Below are 27,454 nucleotides of genomic sequence, written 5' to 3' on the forward strand. Positions count from 1 at the left end.
GTTTATGGTAGAACCAAAAACAGGTCCTTCCTGGTGGAGTCACCAAACCATTGGCCTTGCTGAATCTTCCACTATGTCTGGATTGAGTGAATAAGAGAACAGCAGGATGATCCCCTGAACTCGGGCCCTCCAGTTACACCTGTCCATCTATCAAAAGGCTCACTGTGGCAGGACATTAGGCGCATTCTCACTGCCTGGCCAGTGGTCTGAGCAGATACATACCCACAATGCGAGTTTAAAAGGTCTGTCCTGTCACATTTTGAGATACATCTATATTGGCCAGTGCTCGACTAATTATACTACATTACAGCTCATTGCAGAGTCCATCCGTTGCACACAAGTGCACAGAAACACTAAGTGCATGATTCATGGAATATTTGCCCGGTTCAAAGTGAATTTGCACTGCTGAAAAGTGACTTTGCACTGCCGACACAAACCCTGATTCTTGGAAATGTGCTCATGGAGAAATGAGCATTGACTGGAGCTGGCTGTATGCCTTGGTGCAGGCCACGTGACCCAATGACACTCTACTTGGGAATCATACCGAATGAGAGGAGCCCTTATTGTCCCACTTTCTTGGAAAGGCTCAGAGATGCTGTGCACCTTTATGTAGTATCATATTGGCTGACGCGACTTGTGCGGGAGTGGCTAGCTCAGCCGGAACAGCTTTGCCAGCAATATATTGTGGGTTGCCTTGGTCTGTGTCTGCTGCACTGCTTGGCCTGAGCATGTGTCCGAGAGATGGATGCTGGCGCATGTAGAGGGCGACGGTTTGTGGGCAAAGCATTCCAGGCGAACGGGAGGGACCGTTGACCGCCATTACAGAGGCAAAGTCATAGTCTTTTCGGCAGACACTGACGGTGAGTATATTCGGTAATGGAGGAAGACCACACACTGAGCTGGTGGGAGTGTTCTAGGTGTGTTTTGGATTACAGTCCGCTCTCTTGCACAGATTCAGGTGAGACCTCCAGGGAGGAGGAAGCGCGTTGGAGGGGCACCAAAGCCAGGAGCCATGCTTCTTTCCCTAAAATGGCGGGGCTTGATCAGCTGCCATTGTGTGTAAAAGGATTTCGGCAGGCTGCTGGGAGCAGGGGCAGCTGCTGCTTCTGAGTGGGTCTGAGTAATGCGCCGCAGATGCCCTGCCGGGGAGGCAGAGAGAGCAAACACAGCATGGGCGTCCCATCAGCCCAGAGCAAACACCAGTTACATTTCCAAGGAACAGGCTGCTATTTACAACTGATCAGAGCTGAAATGAAATTCAAATTGGAGGCAGCACCCCCAGAGATAGCCCTTTTCGTCTTCCCAGCACAGGACCGCAGGGGACAGTCTCCACTGCCGGCCTCACGCAGCCAGGTCTGGCTCTTCTCCTGTGCTAGGGGGACTTTGCTGTGACTAAGGGGGGGGGGAGTGCGAGTGTAGGTCCTGGAATAAGCAGTGCTTGTACTGGTGTGTTATACTTTAACCTTTTATTTCTCCCTCCCTCCCTCGCCATCATTAACAGTATCTCTCTCTAGCTATAAATGCTGCATAACCTATACATCTATTCATCTGCTTCCCTTTCGATCTCTCTTTTTCTCCGCCACTATTTCTAACACACGCGCACACACACACGCACACACACACACACACACACACTCTCTCTCTCTCTCTCTCTCTTTCTCTCTCTCTCTCTCTCTCTCTCTCTCTCTCTCTCTCTCTCTCTCTCTCTGTGCGGGCCTCATTACGAGTTTTGAGGTAGACGTGGTGCTATTAGCGCCATGGCTGCCTCCAGACCCGTGACCGGGTCCATGTAGTCGGAACGGGGACTTACCAGGTCATTCCGACCTTGGAGGACCCGGTAAGTCCCCATTCTGAAATCATTCCCCATTCCCATTGAGTCCCGATAGGGCTCAATGGGAATGGGGAAGGAGCTAATAATGGGCTCGCAAATAGCGGACCCATTATTAGCTCCCTGGTCCCTTAGCGGGTCCCGCTAAGGGCGGCTGGTAATACCAGCCGGCCCTAGTGGGACCCGCTAAGGGACCTCGTAATGCAGTGGTAGGGGGTTAACGGCACCGGCATCCTTACCAGTGCCTTTAACCCCCTACCGGCCATACTCTTAATGAGGCCCTTCATTTCTTAGTTTTAACTGCAATATATTAGTCTTCTATTTATCTACCCATTGCTAGATGTATTAGCCTTATTAGATGTATTATCTAATTAGATGTATTAGTCAGTCCATTATGCTATTAATCTATTGATGTAGTTGTAAATCTTACTAGCTGACCACAGCACGACATATCCCGATCTAGCAAATACAGCGCCACCTGTCTCTGTTCATGCCGTCTCTCTTTCAGCCGGTGTTGGCATTTCTGTGCCGTCCCTCTGATGGCACCTCTCGAACCCCCGCCACCTCTCCATGACCTGCATCCGCATCTCTTTTCCAGTGATCTATCAGCCAATGTCGCCATTTCTGCAGGATTTCTCTGTTGGCCGGAATGGTCCATCCAATGTCACTTCTCTAGGTGCTCTCACCAGCCTGCATCATTGTGCCTCCATAGGCATGTGTTGTCTATCCAGGACTTTGTGTGTTCTTTTACCCGCACAGGGCTAGTTGGTCTCATTTTACTCTCTCTAACCTCGGCCTCGGGTTGGAAGCGTGCATTGCTGGATAATCACGGGTTAAGCGCTCTTTGTTCGATTCCCGGCGGGTTGACTTATCATTCTGAGTTCTATAAATTGAGTGCCATTAAATCACCGAATAATAACAGCTACTGTTACACCACTTACAAGTTGAAGGAATCTGCAATGGACTACTGTGTTGAAACCAAATGTCCACGTCATTTCCTGTTATTGTCTCCAGGGTATCTATCACCTTTTAACTTCACTTCTCTTCCATTTTCTTCCTTAAAACAACTTCCCATTCCTGTGTCCATTCATCAACCAGCAATATTTTCAGACATAAGGGCCAGTAATGACAACGGTTTGCTGGCTTTGTAATGATGTGAAGCTGTGAACAGTCTGCAACATTGAACGTGTGTCCAACAGGGCATAGCCCCGTCTATAGGCAGTGGTGATGGCCGTGTATCCATCCATGTTACTGAGAGGTTTTGCACAAACTAAGGGGATATAGGGGAAAGTCAAAGACGCCTGGGGGCCAGGGGCCAGGAGACCGGAGGTGGCTTCCAGAATGGTTGACCATGGTCCATGTGAGCTCTTCTATAAACAGCATAGTCTTAATATTGCATGCGACAAGAGAACACGATCCGACGCAATGAACCCCAAGACCTAACAACCATCCATGAAAAGTGCACGCGAAGTAGCGTATGCAAAATGAGCAAAGAGGTTTAGCAAGGAAAGGAAAGTCAAATGAATCTTGATAATAACTAAACATTATACTAATGAAAAATAAACCCAAGCTGTCACGGAAACAACGTACTATTAGACCCAGTGTGACATCAATTTAGCAGTTACAAAGTGAATTCATCGTTCACCACTTGCTTAATGAGATCCGAACACAAGGAAGGCGTGATGCAACACTGCTACATTAACACAATTGACGCAGCTGAAATGATCTCATTTAAAGCAATTAGAGACATTTAGGAATGAATGGAGCCCCGCCTGCACTACTGATACACACTGCATTACCCATTAGGACTCCAGAAGGAGGAAAAGCAAATGAGGCTGTTAAGAGACCAGGGGAATGCTTCCATTGAGGCGGCTTCACTCTCAGAACCAACAAATACTGTATGTTAGATTTCCATGCCTGAACCAAAGCATGTCCACCAAACAGCTCCAAGGGAGAGACATAGAAGCACTGCCCGTCACCGGAGAGGCGTTAAGTAGAGGTGGCATATCCCTAGTCGCGAAACGCCTGATATATAGGCAGTAAGAACATGTCCTGCGGCTCATGGAAAGGGCCTCTTAAGTATAGGTTCACTCTTAATGACATGATGTTATGAGTGTGTTATGCGAGGGAAACACAAGTCGCCAAGCCTTGGGGATATAGTGGAAGGCCCTAGAACTACTTAGGCCCTAGAGAGGGTGCATCGGCCACTTGTACGCCCTAATAATAAGCACAGACTACTACAAAATTAAAATAGGGAGTAAAAATACTCCCAACAAAAATAGGAAATAGACATATAGGAGCCAGTCCCACAGCTTTCATGCACACAGTTTCATTGGCATGTTTGGACCATAGTACAGAGTGCTAAAGGAAGACTATTACTGCTTGATCAGAAGTGTGGGTAAGTGTACGTACGTGTATCTTTAATGTGCATAAATGACTAGGTGCAAAGAAGTGTTTATTGCAAAAGCATTACTGCTTAACAGAGAAAACATATTTTTACTTGCTTATTAAAAATAGCACTGTTACACTCTGCCTAAAAAACATTTTACTCTCAACTTCTTTTGAAAGGGAAATGAACTGAACGGCATCAGTTCAGTTGCACCTTTAATAGCCAGATGCAAGGTGCTGTGGGTCTGGGGAGGTGCAGAGGGTTTCTTTGTGAAGCACAATGGCAAACTTCTCCAAGTTTAGTTCTGTTGGTACAGCACGATGTTAATGAATTCAAAGAGCATAGCATAAGATTGGAAGGATATTGGGGGGAAGCAGGAATTAGGTACTCTCCCATATTCCAGGGGATTCATTTCGACACGGGTTGCATTGGGCAGAGTTTGCCACAGTGGCCGGGCAGCATGCTTGGGGGTAGATTTGCCGGGTAGTCTTCCTTTCCAGACGCAGGCAATGGGAAGTAGCTGGCCAGAGGAGGAATGGGGTTGGGCTAATGGCTAGTGTGCCATGCTCAGTGGCTTGAGCCTCTTGTGGCTACTGACAGGTAGACAGCGGAATGACTGTAGGGTGTGTGTCATGTGGTCATGCTGGATGAGTCTAAGCAGTAGCTGTGTGGCCTTACGCAGGACTCATTGGTGAAGAACCATTGGCTTATAGGCCCATATAAACACTACTGCCAACATAAGGTATGAATGCCATGGACACGTTGACTACCACATGAGGATGAACAGAAACGCAGAACACGTTTCAGCACCTTCAGATGGATACGCCTGGGAGTGTGAGTACTGTGAGACACTGCTCAAGCACTCTGCTGCGGCGGCTGTTGTGAGTGATATCTCCTTGTTTCCTCTGGCCTAGGGCTAGAGATGAAGGGGGTTCCAATAGTGCTTTGGTTGCTAGTAATCCTTCATCCTCCCTGGGTCAGAAGTGGGTACAGGGTTGTGTCTGCACCACCCACTTTAGGATGTACAGCGGAGCACATAGGAAGTACAGTAATCTACACCCTGGAATCCAGGGATCACTTGGTAATGACATCAAGTGATGTGAAGGAGAGTTGCCGTACATAGCGAGGAGGTTGCGGTGTATTGACCCAGCAGAGGGCCTTTGCAGAATGGCTAGACTATAAGAGCACAATGCTGCCATGGGGCAATAGGGTCACTGAGTGAGCAAAAAGTTCCATAGAGATAAAACAAAGTCAAATTGATAGGAGTATGATGGCAACTCGCCGAGGCAGCCCCCATCTGGCCACAGCTGGCTGACCACATTGGCAGAGGGACAATTTACAGCATGGTATCGTGGTAGATTTTGGCCCAGTAGAGGTACATGGCATTGGAAGAATAGGGATCTGGCAGTTTGAGAAGAAAGGGGAGGTGAACAAAGGGCATGTGGGCTGGAACCCAGTGGGATGGTTATTTATCTGTATTTCCGATTGCTCCATAACATGTATGTTGTAAGGGTGTGTTCGCCCAAAAAGGTTGGGAAGGACCTCTGCTGGAGCAACCACAGCCAGACAAGTTGAGGCCGAACCTGCTCCAGCTTGGCCTGCCCAGGCTTTGGTCAATTAGTTATTTTCTCTTCTATTTAAATGTTTCTTTTATTTCCTACTCCAGCACAGTTGACATTTACACAAAGCAGGATTGTGTTGCATTTTTACTATCTACATATAGTTCTCTACATGTTTTGTTTCCTTTACTTCCTCATAATGTGAGTGAGTGAATGTACATATTTCTACTGTGTGTGTGCGCATTCTATCATCACAAAGCATTGGCCTAAATGAATTGTTCCTCAGAAGTCACATGCTGGAAGCAGGGATCCAAATCAGTCAAAAATTACAGATGTTGAAGCATGATAATCGCGAACTCACCACCATTCAACTCTTGTTACTTTCGAGATGGTAAATAATTCTTATGTAGCTGTCACGATTAAACAAAGGAAAAACTCATGTATTGTCAATTGAAGAGCTGACACATGTTTCGCACCTGGGCACGCTTTCTCAGGACTCTGGTACAATGAAGTAGTCAAAAGGAACATCATGCTCAAATTATGATTCCTAAAGTCTTCAAATATCCATTAGCTTACGGGAACTTGGAAGGCCCATATGCATCGGTGTATATGTGTACTGCAGCGATCAGGGCATTCAAAGTACGCCTTCCCCTGTCTCAATGATGCTGATCGAACAGCAGCCATTGAGCTGCCTATGCGCAGGGCAGCATTCCCTATTCCCTATTCAGCGGCCCGCACGACATGCGAGTTATGAGCTTGCTATTGAGATTTCCACTCTATCATTCAAGGCTTGAATCCTGGTCCGACTCAGCAGATGATCTCTGTATAGACAAAGAATAAGCTATCACTGACATAGGCAATTGCAGTAAATATTATTTACAGCACTGCCAAAATGGCACAACTGCAATAGCAGGGGATAGGGGATATATAAAAAGTTGTATTATTAACAATATTATTATTAATAATAATAATAATCCACCTTTCAGAATAAGTATGCATTTTAAGTACCTTATTAATAGTAAGAAATAATTCATGCATAATGAAAAGTAGACAGTTTACGCTACTTGATCCGTTGATGGTAGCCTGAACTACAATCACAGGTTGGGTTCTACACAGCACCACTTCCCAAGCAGGGAGTCCGTTTCAGTTCTTGCTAAAGAAATCGAATATCATATTTGGAACAGGAGGTTTTCAAAAACGGAAATGATATGAATAGTTAAAGGACACATCTTGTATTAATCAAAAACAATAAAAAGTAGGTGAATTTTTGAAAGAAAATGACAGAAATAAAATGTATAACAAAAAATAAAAGCTGAGGGCTGAGAAAATGTCATTTGTAGTAGTAGCCTGACATGTTAATGTACGTTGCTGGTTTTGATCATTGTTATCAGCAGGAGTTCTGGTAACTATGAGTTCAGATGGCTTCCTCTGAAAGCTGGTCTGCGTATCCATTGATGCTCAGGAACGAAATACCATCACCATAAGTGCACTGCTTCCTCCGTCAAACGAATGCCAGTCAACTACCCAGAGATGAAGTTGCACCGCCCTGCCCCGCCGCGGTTGCAACCTGACTGGCCCTACAGAGTCAAAGAATCTGCCTGCCTCTTCTTGGGCACCCTCAGGTCTCCTCCTGAGATCCGCTGGTCAACGAGAATGTCACAGCGGATTGAGGACTGGCAACCATGCCACGGTCCCACACCAAGAGAAACCTCACATGCCCTCAGAGGTCTCGCCAGGATTGTCTAGCAAAAGGGTTCTGAAGCTAAGGCAGTTGGGCCCAATGCACTGACAAAAATATCTGTAAATGCCCACACAGCGCTGCTGAGTGGGCGTTTACAGATTTTGGGTGGGCCTTGCCCCTCAGGCCCTACCCTGCCTACGCCTCTGCATGCATCGCCCAGTGCATGTACTGTAGTCTGCAGCCACCTTTAACATCAAGTCTTAATAGCGCCCTGAAGTGGTTGCATGGCAACATGAAAGCATTTGGCATAAAAGAAGCACATAAATAAATGCTGTGGAGGGGGAGTGGTGTATGTTCCAAAAGAGGATTAAAATGGAAAAGGGATTCTTAAGATATGAGCAAAGACACGTGCTCGGTGGGCGAATGGAATTACAGACAGATGAGCGAGAGCCTCTTCCCCACCACCCCACCACAGCCTCACTCTGCTCAATGCTGCAATCAAGGCGCATTCTGTGCCTCTCAATGCCCCATCAAGCCTCATTGAGCGTGCTCCAAACGCCTTTGAAAGAGGACTCTAATCGCTTTGGCGCACCGGCCCAGCCAGCGAGCTACAGGAGACAAAGGTGGCTCCTACAAAAGAGAGCGGGAAATCTGAATAGAATTTGATGATAATCTCCCAAATTTTTCCGCTGCGAGGTGCCACAAGGAGGGTGGTAATTGTGCACACAGAAAAAAAAGAGAATGGGGCGACTGATGAGCCACGGTGCCAGCTGTTGGCTGAGTTGGCACAGGCTGTTGGTGACAAGGTCATCGGCACAGAACAACCCTTCGTAAAATACATCCAAGGAGACCAAACAGATTTGGAGACGATGAAAGCGTCATGGTTAGCGGAGGACCGGTCTGCCAGTGTAATGATCAGAAAGTCTGCACGTCCCTCCTCTTTTCAGCTTTCCTTAATGTATTTATATATTTTAAATTCGCCCTCAGGCCTCTGTGCGCACTTAAGCGAAATTATATTAAAAACGATCTCTGCATGCATTGGAAATACGACTGAAAATGAACGGCAAACAGGAATTTCTCAAATCTCCACAAAGCCTCCAGTGTGTAGACATGAACATCGCCAATGCCCTTCAGTTGTTTGAACACGCGTTGTACACCTGTGTGGAAGTGGCCACAGCCCCGGAAGTTTGGTTGCTATTGATGACACATGTTGAATCTTCGCTTCGGTGCTGTGCTCACCCTGCATCTTGCTCAGTCCTATCTAGACGACGTTGTGCCCAACACGCAACACACCACATGCACATGTACCCGGCATTGCCAATTGAATGACGTCTTCAGAGTGATCCTGCCAGTATGGCTATAGAGGAAGGGGCAGGACCCCTGTATTACCCTCGTAGCTGCTGGACCAAAGTAGGATGCAGGGCCTTCTCCACTTCACCATCAAGGAAAAGTGGACCACCAGGAGCTTCCACTAGATAGCCATCAGAGAGGGAACCAGGCAAGTCTAGCTGGCTCCAAGTAGGTCCCTGCCGAGGTGCCCCAAGGAAAGGAACAGTAGTTCCTGTGGCAAGTCTGAAATCCCAAACCCACTCTCCTAGTGAGATGCCAAGCAGCGCAAGAGATGGTAGAGCGATCCAGTGGGTGCTTGCCCGGGCAAGATCTCACCCAGGTTTGCCAGGCACACTATATCGAGGCCCGTGCCGAAATAAGAGGGGGAATGGATGGAGTGAAGGAGGAAAGTGTCTTACTTCAAACACCGCTTTACTCCTACCCCGAAGCAAACTGAAGAACCAAAGTGCAGGTGCCCTGCATAGTACACTTTTTGATAGAGCACACATATTGGTTTTTGACTCGAATCCACCCTTATTTGATATCGTCATTGTTTTATTTGTGAGCATTTGAACCAGAAAAGCCATGCTAGCTACGTTGCAGTGATTGGAAGCGGTGCATGGGAAGATAAATGTCCTAACAGTCTAGATAACTTTCTTGGTGCAGCAAGCACAGGAGCGGTGGAGTATAACAGGTTGGAAATCCAATACTCGCTGTGAAACAGGAAGTGATTCTTGAGGCCTATGTTGAAGATAAATAGAGAGGTAGTTAGCTTTGTATCTAGTTGGAGGGTGTTCCAGTGGAAGAGTGCCAGAATGCCAAATGAACAGAATATTAAAGTTACGAAGGAGGTTTTTATGGGAAAGCAGGAATTGCTGTCAGTAAGCACACAGTGTGACGAATCAACTTCCGGCCGGGGCACCAGTGGTCCACGGATGAATATCGGTTTCTAAACCATCAATCAGCACCACATCTCTAGTATACTAGAAGGGATCCAAACAGATTGAAAACACAAGCAAATTATAAACCTCTTTGTCCAATTTTGGTAACGTGGGTGGAACGGCTGGCTTTTCTCCGCAAGGTCGTGGATCATTGGTTAGTTGCAGCACAGTGAAAATACAATTATTATCCAATGATAAAAGGGACTGTCCAGTCAAGTTTGTATAAACATATTTACTTTATTATGTCACAACTGACAGTTCTAGCACACTACAAAATACAACCCCCAGAGGACAGACCGTTTCAAGAAGGGAAGAGGATGCACTCTGGATACTTACAAGAGGGTAGTCAGTAAAGTAATTAATCTCAATAGTGCAAGGATACTTGATTTCAGCACGAAGGGAGCAATGGGTTGCAAAATGTCACTAGGGGCCTTCGGAGAAGGACCAGGGGGACAGAACCACAATGCACATTGTGCTGTAGAAGTTCTTGGTGCTCGACAGGGTTAAGTCAGTTTAAGGGCACTTTGCAGCTTCTGAAACAGAGTTGAAGATGGGAGACAGCTGCGGGTATCAGGCGGCAGGCAGCTCAGTGAGCGAGGCTGGATGGATGGCTGAAGGATAGCCTACACAGTGGCTCAGCGTCAGGAATCATTGTTTCAGTGCTGGTTGGTGGCTCTGAAGCATTGGTTGAGGCATCTCGGACGACGTTCGCAACTGCAGAGTGACAACAGTTAGTGGTGCGGTTGGTTGCAGCTCAAGGGGCTCGACTGGGTTGAAAATGTCCTTTAAGGCAGCCGCTGATTGATGCTTGTCGATGCACCCCTCCTAGATGCTTCTCTGTGCTTGTGTCATCCTTTAAGGCCGATGGCTCAATGCTGAGGAGAGTGTTGCAGGCAACTGCCTTGTCCTTGGTTTGGTTCAGAGACTCTCTGTCACTTCTCACCTTGGAAGGTTGCTTGGATACTGATTCTGGAGCTGCTGCAGGGCCCTCTGGATTCAGTATCTTCCTCTCTTCCCTCGTCGATGATTAGGGTAGGAATCTTCCTTCCCTCTTTGGAAATCCTGGCCTTCCTTCACTGGTGGAAGCCATAAGGCAGACTGTACCTTCTGCCAGGGTCCAAATGAGTTATTCTTGTGACTCCTAGCAATGTCTTCAGGTGATCTACCAAAAGAGGGTCTCAACCCTCCTTTAATGCCAAATGGGCCCAGTGATCGGTGTAGGCTAAGCCTACCTTAATGAACCAATCCTGTGTCCCCATCAACAATCTCCTGTATGCGTGAGTTCATAATCAGAGTGCTTTGCAACAGAAAAGGTAAAGGGGTGAAAACATGTAATAGTAAGTCCCATCCATCTTCCTGTCTGTTGTGGATCAAAGTGTCTCTCTAGTTAATTGAGCTCTCTGTGGCTCCTGATTAAAGTGGCAGGTCTAACTTGAAGCTTTAGCGAGAACAGACTTTCTGTCTCCATCAAGTCACATACTCCTACCCTCAGAATGGGGTCTCCCTGCGGAAATGGCTTCTGTAAATACATAGTCCCAAACAAGACAGGTTACTACTGCCCTTGATACTGAGAAGCAAGACCTGGCTTAAGATTGACACAATCATATAAATGGTTGGGGTTTTCTGACTCCTTTGTAAAACTCTGCAGTCAGGCCTGTGGGAGTTTTTTGAAATATACTCTATTAGTATGTTAGTTATGTTAATTGCTGCCACCATCTGCAGAGGGTAAACAAACGGACAGGGCAGATCCATGAAGCCTTTGATAGTTAAGTAGGCTGACCATGGCAGGAGGAAGGTTTTGGCCCGACTGATTCTGAGATGCATCATGTACTCCACCTGTCAGATCTCAACTAAATATGAAATTGAGGACTGAGCCTATATGCTGTGGCCACCCAGAGTACAAGGGTCAATGTGTATGTCAAGCTTTGAGCATAGAAATATGCTCTAGTGACATTTTGTGACCCATTGGTTCCTTTGTTCTGAAACCAAGTATCCTTGAACTATTGTTATTAGTTCCGTTACCAACTACCCTCCTGTCAGTATCCAGAGTGCATCCCTTTTCCTTCTTGAAACTGTCTGTCCTCTGAATTCCCTTATAGGGTGGGTTGTATTTTGTAGTGTGCTAGAACTGTCTGTTGAATAATAATAAAGTAGATATTTTTATAAAACCTCGACTGGACAGTCCCTTTTATCATTGGGTTATAATTGTATTTTCGCTGTTTTGCAACTAACTAATGATACACGACCTTGCAGAGATAATCCTGCTGTTCCATCTGTGTTACCAAAATTGAACAAGGAGGTTTATCATTTGTTTGTATTTCCAATCTGTTTGGATCCCCTCTGGTGTACTTGAAGTAAGGTGCTGATTGATGGTTTCGAAACCAATATTCTACTCTGGACCACTGGTGCCCAAGAAGTTGATTCGTCACAAAGCCATAATGAGAGTTGCTCAAAATAATATTTGGAGGTGGAAAAGGGGTGCATTCATATTCTCAGCCAGGAATACAGACACATGAGATGCACTTCCACCTGGAAAGAGAGAAAGATCAACCTGTCCTTTGGGCATAGATGTTACTCCCCTCCACTTCTTGCCCTCTTAGAGCTCACTAAGATGTTTGATGAATAAACGTTCAGCTGTTTCACCTCATTTCCTCTATCCACTCTGATCCTGCAAACTATCCTTTACACTTTCAGGAATGCTGGCATGCACCCTGATCTATCTCCTCCTAAATTTCTGCCAATTACTTTACCCTGTAATTATCATCCACAGTCTCTAAGATCTGTGACCCCCTCAATGCCCTACTCTTCCTCCGTACTTCCCCATCTTCCCACACTCCCTCTCACCCCACTTTATCTTGCATCTTTCCATCTACAAAACCTCACCCATGGAACTGGCTCCCATTTTTCGGATAGCCAATCATTCATGTTCTCTAGTCACCCCATTATCTCTGCAGGCCTTTAAGGAAATCTCACCCATTCCCTGTTCCTATCTTTCCCCTTCTTCAGCCTTTCCTTCTCTACTAGAATGTTCAAGGATTCCATCAAGATTGCCACCGTTCTACCTCGTCTCGAAACACCCTCTTCTGGCCAAAACAATCCAGCACACTATCAGCCAGTCTCTCTCCTTCCTCACTATTCCAAAATACTGCTTTGGGTGGTCTTCAACAGGGTAATGAGTTACTTGGCAACCAACTGACTCTTTGTCCCCATCCAATCTCATTTCCATAGTCATCCCTCCACTGAAACAATTCAGACCCATGTCTAAAAACGCTTCACATTTGCCTTTCACCTCAAGCTCTCCTCTGTTCCCATCTTCCTTGACCTCTTTGATTCTTTGACACTGTGGATCACAACTCTCTCCTATTTTCCTTCTGTAACAATTTGTATCAAGGGAGCTCACTCGCCTGGATTGCCTCCTACCTTTCTCATTGAACCATTTCACATTTTGGAACACTGACATCTCTATTGCCAACCCAGCACAGTGGGTGTCCTTCTGGTTCTATCCTTTGCACTTTTCTCTCTACCCTCTGCACCTTCTCCTTCAGGAAGCACATCAGCCCCTTTGGATTTTCCTACCCACCTCTTATTGGATGAAACTCCGATCATTAAATGGATGCTGGCAGATGCCAACATATCTTTCAGATCTCATTCACTTTATATCCCCCCTTGTCAGTTACAATCTTCCTCACAGTTTCAGTTATCTGTGCCTCATCATCCCTGTTCTCTGTCGCTTTTGTTTTCACTTGATCACTTTTAAACTAAGCAAAGCTTTAGTTTTGTCCTTCTCTAGCTAATGTAAAACAGTGCACAAAGATGTACTTTCTTGCACTTGCTTTTGCTTCTTTAACAAGACTATCAAGTATGGTTGTCAATTGTATTTCATATTAGCACTACTGTTTTCAAAATCATAATTTTGTACTGTATGTATAATAATTGTAAAGCACATTGGATAAATGTGCTATATAAATACAATTGAATAAATAAAAGTGAGAAATGTCTCCCACAGCATGGCCTTTTTAAGATGCTGCAGTGAGAGGACACATTTATAAGAGCAGGTAGATTGGCATCCACTAAGCGAAGGGCTTTGGTGGTCTTAATAAATGGGATGGATTGGTCCGGACACTAAAACTAATTAGACAGTGCAATCTCCTAATAGACATACAGCCATAAGCAAATAACTAATTCTATCTCGGAAATAGCATACTAGCGCCCAACACTGGAAGTTGACCATCAAGCTACTCTGAGAAGTGTGGTTACACTCTAGGGCCGTCCCTCTCTATCTGCACTTCCTGGCCTTTCCTGCATCCATAGCCCAGACATCCTTAATGGGATTTTAGTAGTTTGTCAAAGGTGGCCCCTATCTGTCTGATGTTTGACGCGGTGGTTTCCCTAATTTGATGGCTGCCTGACTCCATAGGAGCCTTCTAGTCTTTCTCTGGCCTTTGCTGCTTAGTGTTCTAAGAAGAGAGGGATGGTGCCTTGTTCTGTTTGGTGACACTTGGTCTCCTTGCAATCACAGTCTCATCTGACACTCTCTACACTGGATGTCACAATGTTCTCCTCTCACCACGTTTCTATGCCTCTGATCTCTTGCTGCACTGTAGAGGAACAGGTGCCCACATTCCATTCTCCCTAGTCACCGCTCCCTCACCTCAGTCCTACTGAAATGAAAGACGAAGAGCCACAATTTGGAACCTGTGTATAAACCCCTGAAAAATTCACATACCCTGTTGAGTATATGGAAGATGATATGCACTTAGACAACCGTAAAGAACGCACCCTCACATTGAAACAATGGAAGAAGGTTACCAAGAAGGATGTCCCTTGCCGATTTGCCAGAATGCAGCCTTGGATAAAATGGTGCGCGACATGGATGTACGTTAAACAAAGTCTAATGACAGCAAAAGAATGTCCTAAAGAAGATATATGAACCTATGCTGAATGAATATGAACATACTTAAGAATGACGATGTAACTGAAGCACTAAGAGAAACATGTACTCCATGATGCAGTACTTAAGAAAACAAAGAAGAATTAAGTGACTCACTGGTCAGTAACTGTAAATACACTGAAACGCAAGGTAGAAAGAATACATAGAAGCTTGCTCATAAGAGGTTTATATTCAATGTTTAGGATGACCATTAGAAGAAGATGGATGACAGTTCATGTCAATCAACCCAGCTACCTCAAAATACGAGCGCAGGATCTTAAAGTGAAAAGACAACGAAGAAGCTGTGTTTCCTTAAGAAATAAAGAGGAGTACATTGGCTTTGAACCAATGATGCTATTTCGAGAAATTAAGGAAAGGCACAAAGGGAGTGTAACGAGCAGACCATGTGCGAGGACATATTTCCCAAAGATTAGGAGGAACAAGAATGTTTACTGATGCCAAATATTGGACAATTAAAAGGGCATGACGTTAATATGAGATACAATGAGAAATTTTATAAAGGCCAAGAGGAGCAACTGCACCCAGCATAATTGAATCAAATGGTGTTAAATGCACCATCGATATGGACAATTTCATGGTCTTGTAACATGTGACAAAGAGCTTGCAAACAAGGACTATTCATTAAGTCTGAAGCTAAGATAATGGTGTATCCACTCTCCCTCGAATGTCCTGAGACAGTGCAGAATGGCAAGGTCAGTCTTCAAACATAAGACACTGGCATGAGGCCTGCAGATGAGAGAGGGTGGACTATTTGGGAAGCAAGGGGAGAGCTGACTTATCTCCAAGCACCTGGGTTTCGTTTCTATGTACGTGCTGCTAGCAAGCTGAATTTCCAAGGTCGGATTTGGGTAGTCAACCGATCAGAATAGCTGCCATTCACTTTTACATACAATGGTGCTAAATATTATTCCGCTGCCACATTCTCTGCTATGACGAATGCCTTACACCATGTGTGTAGAAGTAGCTCAGGGTGTGTTTCACAGACAAGAGACCACCAATGAGGGACTGACATGCATATTTTCTATATGTAGACATGATCCCCTAATCCAATCCCACTCCTCGATAGTTTTTTGCAGTTTGCCACCCAGGTTGACTTCATAGATGTTGCATCTAGTGTTATACAAACTGAGCATAGTCAAAAAGATGGTATGATGTTGCATGAATCAATTTGATGAGTGTTTATTTGCCCTACTTTACGTCTTTGAGATTAAAGCAGTATTTTACCATCTCTTTTGAGTCTGTCCGGTTATTTGGTCTGAGATATTTTATTAGTAATTCCATGTAGCACACAGATGCGTCAAGGTGCTACAGCACATCACCTTTCCACCTTCACCCTTTGATCTTACTTCTCTTCTTACTCATGTTCTTACTATCAATCTTACCTCAAACTACCCCTCTACTTCTACCTATGCTCTTCTCTTCCCTCCTTCCTCTCGCTCTTCTTCCTTTCCTCTTGCACTTCTTCTGTTATAAGCTCTCTTTACTCCTACTATTTCTCCTATTCTCCCAATCCATCAGTCTTCCTACGATCACTCTACTGCTGTTCTTACTCCGTTATTAACACTATCCCATTACTACTTTTCCTTCCTCTTCTACTGTCAATTTACTACCTATTCCTCTCAATCACTACTCCCGCTACCTACTATCTCTACTCCTAGCCTACTACTACCACTGCCACTGCTACGACTACCATTCGGCTACACCTACCATACCTCTAATCCTCACACTTTCCACTCTCACGCCAAAACACTCAACAATAGCTTCTGCACTCTGGTCACTCTCACCTCCTCTGGTCTCTCACACATCCTCCGCCAACTGGTGTCCTCACCCAACTAACCCACACTCAATCATTAGCACTCAAACTTACCTTCTTAAATACCCAACCCCTCTCAGGATTGGGCAACTTACCTTGCCAATCACTTACCCTTCTTGGGAGGGTGAGACAGCGCTGGGTTTAGGGAGGCTTCATAAGGACCTGTGAGCCCCATCACTCTCTCTGCTGCACTTCTAACCAGGAGTCTGTCGGGCGTGAAGGGACCCAGTGTTTCCCCCGGCCTACAAGGCTTCCCAGAAATCCCTGGTGGTTTATTGGGATTGTATCCATTAGGCTCCTGTGGAGGCTTTTATTCATAAATATTCATCTCTAGTGGGGTAGTAGTGGCTAATCTGTATGCAAGGCTGCTTTTCCCCTGCCAGTGTTGTTCCAGCTTTCGCTAGGCGGTATTGTGGCGTTCACAGCATTTTGCAATGTTGATGGGCAGTTCCTCGCTGGTGTCCTGCTGCTCTGCATTGCTGCTTCTCCCACATGGCGTTCTCTTGTGGCCGGATGCCGCCATCATCACAGGTATGGTGGGGAGGGAACGGGTTGTTTGGGGTGGGCTCCGTTCCTTGCCTCCCCTGACAAGCCCGTGACAATGGCATTGTCACATTATGCACTGCCATATTTTAAGAACCAAGCTAACATACTATAATACATGGATTGATTTCTTATGCACTGTACATACTTTGACAAACACCCTTTTACTCAAATCAAACTATAACCTTGTAAGCAACTGTCTTGTAGCTTTATTCTTGGGCCACTTATACCCTCAGGCAAGCCTTCTTAAGTATCCGTTATAGCGCCTGGATGCCTGTGGGCTGCAGTGCGCTCTACAAATCCAAAAATAAATAAAATAAAAATAAATACTGACAGAAGAAAGTATAGAGCATGATTGAATGCACCCGCTAACCAGCACACACAATGAGAGGGACTCCTACATAAATTCTTCTTGTAGATACTGGGGCAAACACCATAATGTAGTGGAACATCAACATACTGCAATCAAAGCACCCTAAGATACTGCACAGCACTAGCCGTGATACATGATGGCATTTGTGCTTCCCAAGGCAAATGATCATGTTGCTGCTCCCCACCACCAACCCAGTGTGTCTTGACTATAGCATCCTCTCCTCCCCTTCTAAAAGTGTTTTCACTTCTTTACATGCACGTCCTGCCGACCACGTTCACAAGCTGTCATTTCACGATCAGAGTTTAGACTTTTTCATAAAAATATACAATGAAATCACTCTCTCTTGCACGCATAACCCAACACGCTCAGACGGGATTATAAGCAATGACCAAACCAGGCAGGGCTAGAAATACAAATATCAGGCAGTATTTGGAAAAATCTATGATAGATATGATAGGAGGTATAATTTGAAGAACACACACACGCAAACACACTGAGCTAACATGGATCACGTTAATGACATACAGAAGTGGTCTTTAAAGGGCGTCGGAAGTAAGCTAATGTTTCCTTACTTAAACCCCTCTGGCTCTCTTCTAGCACCGCTGGATTTGGGGGTGGAGCTACAGCTAGCGCTGCTTGCAGCATCTTTGTCCTGCCTCTACCCGCATCCATTCTGCCTTCATTAAACCGAGAGGCAAGTAAGTGAAAGGCAGAGGGTGTTGTTGGCTGGCTGTGGTTTACTACAGCCACTGCTAGCTCCATGCTGATGGTTATACCTTTATTTGGTCGCGCATTCCTGAGTGGAGGGAATTCCTTTGATATCTCAGTTGCCCAGGAGGGGATAGGAGTGGTCATGACCCCACTCGCCCTTAAACAGGTGATATGCTACCCAAAGTACAATTTGGAAGTGCAGGCAAGTTCTCCCACCAGGCTGATTACCGCCAATGGATTGCCATTAGTGTTAAAACAAGTGGCAGTGACTCTCCCTCTTCTGTTCTGGATGCCATGAGCTGGAGCAGAAACTGGCCAAAGCTTTGCTACACTAGTTTTCCCTAGAAAGCCCTTTTGGCAACTTTACAGCTAGTCATTTTCATTAATTTTACATTGGTTAGCCCTGGGAGACGGCATTACCTTTAAAGCAATGACCATTGTCCATCACTTTATAGTTGGATCCGCCCCGTTTACTTAAAAAGCAAATAACCGCATACAAACCTTGCCACACCCTAAGATCCAAGGCACAAGGGTTCGTGAAAGTAGCTCACTCCAAGAAAGCCAATGGACTTGGACGAGCCTTCCCTACCAAAGCGACACCTAAGTGGAATGAGCAACAGCCTAAGGCTAGAACCTAACTACCTATCTTTTAGGAAGAAACTGAAGACTGTTGTTCAAATAAAGGACGGGTATAAATGCTAAAGACCTGTAAAGTAATCTACTCAAGGCCAGTAATCTCGCTCTCGCTCTTCTCGGTACAGAAGGGGTAGCGGCAGTACCAGATTCCCTCACGAGCAATCACAACAGTCACTGCATAGGGATCAGTGCTGCAAAGTACGGCACAGTCAGTTACTGCATCGGCAGGATCAGCGCAGGCTTCCCACACAAAAAGAGCAGGTACAGTCAGCTAGCAGGCACTGTCAGTGCAAGCTTTACTCAAACAGTACACACAGCACAGATAGGTCTAGTGCAAGCTTCCCTCCAAATCCATCAGGTGCAGCATGAACAAGGCCGATGGAATATGTCCTCCCAAACAGATGCAGCCGAAATAAGGCTCATTGCAAAATTTCCTAACAACCGATTACACGTATGGCATTGACAGGGCTTGTGCAAGCTCCATGCTCAAACAAGTACAGCAGAGGCCGGGCGAGAGTAAGCTACTCTCACACATGGCGCAACATTGGGCGAGTGGAAGTATTCTCACACAGTCTGGCCATGGGAAATGCAAGCTTCCCTGACAAACATGCGCCGTCATAGAATGTACAGGGCCTACATGTTTCCCTCAGAAGCAAGTACAGGCCGGACAAAGCTAATGCACGTGCTCCTAAGAAATGGGCCCATTGGCAGCATGTGCAGGCATATCATTAAGGAGGCAAGGGTCTGTAACGTCCTGTGCAAACCTCTCTCATAAACGGGTACCGATATAGCACAAACACGACCAGTTAAAGCTTCCCTGGCACGCTGGCGAGTATCTAACATGTGCATGGTCAGTGAAAGTTTCCCTTACAAACAAGCTCTAGCAAACACGCTTAACATGGTTGCATGCACAGGATGGGCAGAGCCAGGGCAAGCTCCCTTCACAGGCACAACTGGCAGAGCATGGGCAGTGGCAGTGCAAGGTAAATTTACAAGGAACACTTACGGCACGGACGCTGGCTGCATGCGGGCTCCAGCTTCATGCATATGGGGTTCCCTGATTTCAGATGCTCTTCTCCCCAATCAGCAGCTCTTCCCGAACGCTGGCTGCGGAGAGAGGCAGCTGCAGGGGGCACACTTTGCAAACAAGCCTGCACTCTGTTGGGCAATACCTCTCTGCCAGTACTACTTCGTGTGTGCGAGTGGAAGGGTAAGGTGAGGGAACTGGCACACACACACACACCCACCCCCTTGGGACCGCAAGTGCATTGCAGGCACTATCAGCTACCCCTGTTCTTATTCTCACTCCCAGGGGCCTATCTGTTGGTGTAGCTATGGATGGTGAGACATTTTTGATCATTAAATTACCAGTATTCTGCCCTGATGTTCCAAAATATTGAATTAGTGGTATGCCTTTCGACTGTATGCCCAATATAATATCAGACAACCCACAGAAAACCTTGGCAGGCTGTGCGTTATGTACCAACAGTAATGTAGCCAGCATGCTTATCTTGGCTTATAATCTACATTGCCAGATCAATGTGCACTGGCATAAATGGACAGGCCCTGACCATTGAGTGCAGCATTGCTTGAAAGGTTAGCACACAACATTGCTAATCAATTGCACAGTGTTTATTTGCTAACCTTCCAGGAAATGCTGCATGTTATTTGCAGCTATGAATTTGCAGACATGCAAACTGTATACCAATTTGCAAGTAGCATGTGTGGCCAAAACAAACCTTTCTTATTTATGCAGTAAGTTATATCTATCAAGTTGTTAAAACTCAAGAGAGAATGTGCTGCAAGCACAGCAGAAGTGCTAGTCTGCTCATCAGATCAGTGTTACTGAACTTGCAGGAAAGCATGGGCATAATTATAGGGGGGGACAGGGGGTTTTGTCCCCCCAACTTCTGTGGCATGCCTTTTTGTCCCCCCAATCTTCTGGAGGGAGGGCAGGGGGGCCGCAATCATGAATTGGACAGCGTAAACCTGGCTGGGGTGCTCAGCAAGGCTTGTGCTGTCTCATTACATAATGCAGAGATGCCTGGCAGCCGCGCTGCAACACATTCAGGGCTGAGATGCCCTGCACCCCCCAGTCCCTCACCCTGGCTGGCCTGGCTCAAAGTCAGCAGCCAGGGTGCTGAACTGGTTGTTGCAGGGCCTGGCGTCTGTGCTGTTATGCTAGCAGCAGCACTTCCAGGGGCCAGCAGCAAAGAGCATCCCTTTCCGGCTTCGTGTTCGTGCGACACACAGACAGAAACTAGGAAGCTCATTCAGCTTCCTGGTTTCTGTCTGGAGGCGCATGAATGCGAAGAGGTTAGGTCGGTGTAACATGAGATGTGGCCCTGGCAGCACTTGAAAGCAGAGCAGAGGTACTTTAGAAAATATATATATTTTTAGTTGTGACTGCGTATGTTCGTTGGGGAGCTCTGTCCAAGCCCTCTGAGGCAAAATACATCCAACCTTCCTCATTAGCATATGGATTGCACCAACAGAAGTTACTTCACAGAAAAGGACATTGGAAGGCGCATCATCAGTCTTTGATACTTGGAGGCACCATGGAAGTGACTTTAGAATAAGTTGCCATAAATAAGCCAAGTGACAAATACATTTGTGGTGCAAAATACCTAAATTGTACCTAAATTGCACTATTGTTGTATGTGGAGCAACTATATAGTCATTAGCCTTTTCCATTATAATAACATGATACATTAACATAAGCTTTGAAGTGAATCAGAATCACTTACAGAGCTGCAGGTAAGGCACAGTGTGATTAAATAATTTGCTCAGGATCACACACTTGGTTAAATGGTGAAACTGGGATGTGGACAATTTAAGCGACTGTGCACATCTTTCCAGGTTTAGTATATATAGATATTTATTAAGGTTTTGCTTTACATTTCATGTGCATATTATTTATAAAATACATAAAACATATTATGTATAGCAATGCTTAATAAACTAGCCTTTCATAGTAAACTAACCATACACTATATACCATTGTCATAGAAATATGTTGAGCAATGGGAGTATGGCTTTAGTTTCATTCTCCCCATTCTGCATGCAAAGTCACAATAGCATCATGCAGATTAATGTGAGCCTAACAAATCCTCTTGGGTTTTAAAACCATAGTCATTATTTCATAAAGCTTGCAATATTATGCACCCTTCTAACTTCTGATCACTCCCTAAACCATTCCCATTTCTAAAGGGACAAAAGTCCCTGCTAAAAGTAGTCAGTTCCCTCCCGTCAGTACATAATGGCTCACATTGTAATACTCTGTTGATACAGAGCAACGTGAGGACCCTCTGCTGCCCGGCACTCCTTGGGACATTGTCCTGGCAGCGGGACACCTCTACCATTCGGAACGGGTAAGGTGTCCCGCTGCCAGGACAATGAGCGTGCTGAGCAGGAATTGCTCATCACACATTGTCCTGCCAGTGGGAGACTTTTGCCTTTGGGCACCCTCTTTGAGGTGCCAAATGGGATAGGTGTCCCAATGACAAATGTCCCAGTCTGGCTCTTAAAAAGAGTTACGGGGGAGTAGTTTGACCACCCCCTTGTATTTTCCCCCTTTCTCAGTACTCCATTGCATGGAGCCATTTGAACACAGGAAAACATACCTTAATTTTAATCAGTCATAATCTTGCAGAAAAAATCTATTTGCACGTTTACATATAAGGTGCTGTGCAGAACCCAAGTTTGGAGATATATGGCAATTAAAAATCTATACCAAGTATACTTGGTCACCGACTGCACTGCATTAACCAATGGTTTCTGCCTTTGAATGAAAGGAAGAATCAGCCAAATTGCTGACATTGCAGTGAATCTGGTCCTTTCGGCCATAGCTTTATAGTTCAACCAGATCAAGTCAACATAGCCCAAAATGTCAGGTATCAGGGGGTGATAGTCTGGTCTGCTCAATGGACGTTGCACCATTGTTTCTATGTGTTATTGTAAATGTACATATAAATGTTGTGTGCACACAGTGTATGTAAGTGGAGGTGCTGGGTGCATTTGTGTGTGAGTGAGAGTATGTGCAAGCATATGTGTGTTGACTTTTATGTCTGAATGAATGATAAATAATACATTGTTTGTACGTTCTAATGAATTAAGTTTGTGAATGTTATGTTTTGTCACTGGATGCATGGTAGGCTGGCTGAAGATGTGTGGGGGCCTAATTGAATTTTAAAGATACGCCACCAGTCTTTTGAAAGTTATAACAGAGCATCAGCAATGGACTCTTGCGGTGTTTTAGTTTAGTGTTATTCCTCTTGGATTTAGGTTGTTTGACCGACGTACAAATTCACAGCGGAATTAACCGTAGTCATTTGCACTGCGAAGACGTTTTTACCTCGGTACAATAAAACAAACCCATGTCCCCTCAAACCGGCAGTACACCCATAAACCCCTGCCCACTTACCTTTGCTCCATCCGCTGTCTCTCCTGTAACCTGCAGCCTTAGATCCATCCCTTTAACGCAGGTCATATCTGGTGCTGCCGCGTTCCTTTTCTTCTTTTTTTGTTGGGTCCCCTGCCACCAATGCTGAGGTAGCGGGGGACACCCCCGCAACTGCCAAAGCCAAAAATACCAAACATGGGCTGGGCCACCCCTGCAACCACTACTCTTCATGTTCGGTATCTTCGGCTTCAAACTAATTGTGGTGACCGAATTCAGTCAAATCTACCATTCAACTACATTTCCTTTAACAATTTGGCCAAAACGATCCCTCAGAGCCCTCCCGCCCTCCCTTCACCCCAACCCTTTCCTTCAGTTGTCAAGTCCCTCCCAACATTTTCAGAAAAGTTACTCCACTTTAGGAAAGCCCTTCCCACTGCATCTCCATTCTGCACCCGCCCTTGCAGTGTCTGCTTCGGCTGGCCCTTGCTCTGCCTCCAGAAGTTCCAGGAGGGATCTACCAAAAACTCTGACCTGCTGGAGCTGAGTCACTTGGTTTTGACCATATTGATTTATCAAAGCTACTTCCTGCCAGGCCGTCTGCTTTTACTTTTGAGCCACTCCATGTGGTGTTCCATCCAAAAGCAGCTGTCAGAATATAGTCCTATTTCCACTGCCAAGTTAGGGACTCTTAGACCTGTCAGCACTGTGATTTGCAAGAGGGCCTCATGAATGCAGTTTAGCTCAGGTGAGTTTGCTCGGGTCCCCCTGCTGGGCTATGTCATAGAGAGCCACCTAGTTTGCTGAATGCTTAAGTACACCCATATATAATGTACACACTAATATGATAATATCCTACGTGCTAATGACACTGATTTCATGAACTGATGTATATATGAATCGCCCATGTGTAGTGGACACCCTATTTTTAGGCCACATGTTGCAATCACTATCAGGATATGGAGAACCCATAAGCTATGGAAAACCCTGATGGCTTGAACTTGAACCCTTAAGGAAGGAACCCCATGATACGACAAGAGCCTGACCATTTGGACACTCTGAAATGGTTCACTCAAGGATAAAGTTAGTACACTGCACCTAGTGATATAGATTTAAATCCCCTGCTAGGTGCAATATATTACCACAATCGCATCCAAATATAGTGACCTCTCTGATTTTGAACCTATTGGGAACACGTTCATATAATGTGCACTGGCTCTCCAAAGCCATCCTAATGAAAAGCATATGCATTCCTGCATGCGCCTAATCAACCTCCCTATCCACAACAATGGGATTAGTGCACAAAAGCCCCACACGTCAGCGGATACGCACCCGGTTGGAGTCCATTCTCCCCCTGGAGCTGTACATGGGAGGCGGTATGCTAAAGGCCTGAGGAACCAGGTACTCATCAGCATCCATCATGTCCTGCAGATCTTCCTCATCGAGAAGGTTCTGGAAGAACTTGCTGTCATTCGGGCTGGGCAGCTTCATTCGGTCATCACCCTGGACACATTACACAAGTGTGGGGAAAACAAATCGGTAACAAATGTGTTAGTAGCGTTTAAATCATCTTTTTTTTTATTTCCACAGTTGTGCACCAAGTACTAATTACTACTGTGCAGCCGTTCACGTTCCTCCTCAATCCTTTTCTCTATGACCAAGTCAGGCCTTTCCTCCACATAGTGTCCTTCTGAACCACTCATAACCCCTGCGCAAACCACCCATTGCAGGGTTCGAAAATGAGGGGATCTGGGAGCTATTTAGCTCCTGCTTGTAGCCAAGAAGAGCCTGGTTAGCTTGACTCCAACAGCGGCCAGGAGCTACCTTTGGCTCCCCAGGCCAACTGATGCCGAACAAATACACCTACATGGTTTTTACTTTGTGCATTTAGGACAGTGGATGAATAAACATTAGGACACATCTGTACAAGATTTAAAGCATAAGGCATCATAAATGAAAAGCAGAATGATAACTTTGCATCTTATGCAGAAGTTAGATTTGCAGAACGCTATTCATTAGCTCCTGGTTCCCCAGTGGTAGCTCCTGGTCACTTATTAATGTTAGATACCCAGAAGCTGCTTTTAGCTCCTGCTTATCCAATCTTAACTTTGATCCCTGCATTGCTAGTTGATATAGGAGTATAGTCCTAGAAACAGTGTCTAAGAATGGAGCATTCTCCTGCACGGCAGTGCAGGCCCTGATACACAACCACTGTTCACTGGTGACTCTTTCCTGATGCCAGCCTACTCTCATCTAACTCTCCATGCAGAAGCTGGGATGATACTCTGTCATTCAGCAGTCTATAAGCTGCGTAGGGTCACAGGATGCCTTCTATTCCCATGTGCCTTGTTTAGTGCCGTGCACATCTATGATGCTTTGGCCCAATTTCCCCTCTAACCCTGGCTGCAAGGAATTGTTACACCTGGGTATTGCCCTATGCACCACCTTGCTTTGGTGTGATCTGAGTGCCTGACTAGAATTGGACATATGGGAGGGACATCCAGCAGAAAATGTAAGCCCCGAACCTGATCTTGCCGCTTGCCAGATAATTGACTTTATCCCAATTGCTCTGTGAGTCTTCGGTATTCCAATAGTCTGCCTCCATCTCATTCTTCCATCTAAACCCCAATGAGATCACTGCCATCACTGGAACACTCAGCAATCCACCAGGGTTAATATGCAGCCTTCTTATTCACCCAGCACACCATTCCACTCATACCTGCTATATATCAGGCTTGTCCTATGACGCACCTATATCCATTCCCTGGGTCCATCATATCACCAATCTTTCCTTCAGGCCCTCGCATGGAACTGGGGATTGTCTGAAACCTCCTACATCATCTATTACATAATCACAGGATCCTTCATGGCCGCATGCATCAGCAGGCCTATCCTGTAACTGAAGCCTGCTGCCATCGCCCTTAGCTGCAGAACCACAGGGACCCTCTAGCATTGCTCTGTACCCCACACCCTCATATCATCACATAATCACTTAAGCCTTCATGGTCTCGTGCATCACCAGGCCCATCCTGCAACTGCATGGTGCTGCCACCATGCCCTCTCACTCTTGACCGCCAAACCTCAGGCATCTCCTAGGACGTCCCTGTATCCTCCCCCTGCATCCATCACATAATCACTCCTGCTTTAATGGTCTCAGATAGCATCAGGGCTATCCTGTAAATATCTTTTGCATTCATCAGAGACTCATCCTTCCTTTTATGGCCTGAACATCATCGGTGCTACCCTGTAACAACCCCTCATATTTAGCACATCATGCCTTCTGCCTTCTAAGCCCCAGACCTCACCATGGCAAGCCAGGAAGTGCCTCCTGCCTCTTTCACAACATCACGCCTGTCCTCAGACTCCACACATTACCAGAATAATCATGTAACCCCTCTTGTATCCATCCCATCACCTTTGTCTTCAGACCCCAGACATCACCAGCATTATCATGTAACCCCCTGCTGCATTCAACACATCACCCCTGTCTCCAGAACCCAGGCATTACCATGATTATTTTGGGAGCCCATCCTGCATCCATCACATCAAACCATCTCTGTCTCCAGGACCCCAAGCATCCTCAGGGCCATCCCCCCTAACCACATCTTGCATGCATAACATCATCATTGCTGCCTTCAGGGCCTCAGGCATCACCAAGGCTAGTGTGCAACCTCCTCTTTCTTGTGGCAAATCCTCTCACTCCTATCTGTAGAACCTCAAACATTTAACATTAATAATAATATTCTTGATAATAATGTCTTTACAATACTTCATGCCAGACTCCTCCAGCTTCTAAGTGCTGTATAACACATGATATTATTACCCCATGGTGAATGGACCCTTAGAGTTGTCGATATCTTCTGACTACACCAACACATAATTTCTCCTTCATTCAGGTTCTGGGGAAGCAATTAGTATTCCCTGTCACCTCCTGTTGAATTTGTAACACCATCATTCAGCCATCAGGGCCTCGACAATCGTCAAGGCTGCCCTGTAACCTCCTCCATCATCCTGCCTTCAAGGTCTCAGCAATCAACAGGTCTACCCTGTAACCTCTGCTACTTCTATCCCATCATCACCCAGCCATGGGGCGCTTAGCATGAAGTGGTCTGCTCTGTAACCTCCTCTTGCATTCGTCACAGCTTGATCCTAATGACAGGGTCCCAGGGACCATTATGGTTGCCTGATAACTTCTTCCTGGATTATTTACACCTTGAAGACTATCCAGTAATCTCCCCTTGAATTCATCAATCATCGAGTTGTCCTTGGGGTCCCAGGAAACATCAAAGGTGTCCTGTGTC

General features: G+C 45.8%; 1 protein-coding gene across 4 annotated transcripts in view; it reads right to left on the reverse strand.

Annotated features, from left to right (window-relative positions):
- The window catches only part of ERBB4 (erb-b2 receptor tyrosine kinase 4), a 2,687,977-nt gene that overhangs the window by 54,004 nt on the left and 2,606,519 nt on the right, over positions 1-27,454 (reverse strand). For all 4 annotated transcript variants that reach the window (XM_069615918.1, XM_069615916.1, XM_069615919.1 and 1 more), the window contains exon 25: positions 24,486-24,656. In XM_069615918.1, coding sequence (XP_069472019.1) covers positions 24,486-24,656 — 171 coding nt within the window. The remainder of the gene's footprint in view (positions 1-24,485; positions 24,657-27,454) is intronic.

This window comes from Ambystoma mexicanum, chromosome 9 (assembly GCF_040938575.1).
Source record: "Ambystoma mexicanum isolate Mex_15411 chromosome 9, UKY_AmexF1_1, whole genome shotgun sequence".
Lineage (NCBI taxonomy): Eukaryota > Metazoa > Chordata > Amphibia > Caudata > Ambystomatidae > Ambystoma > Ambystoma mexicanum.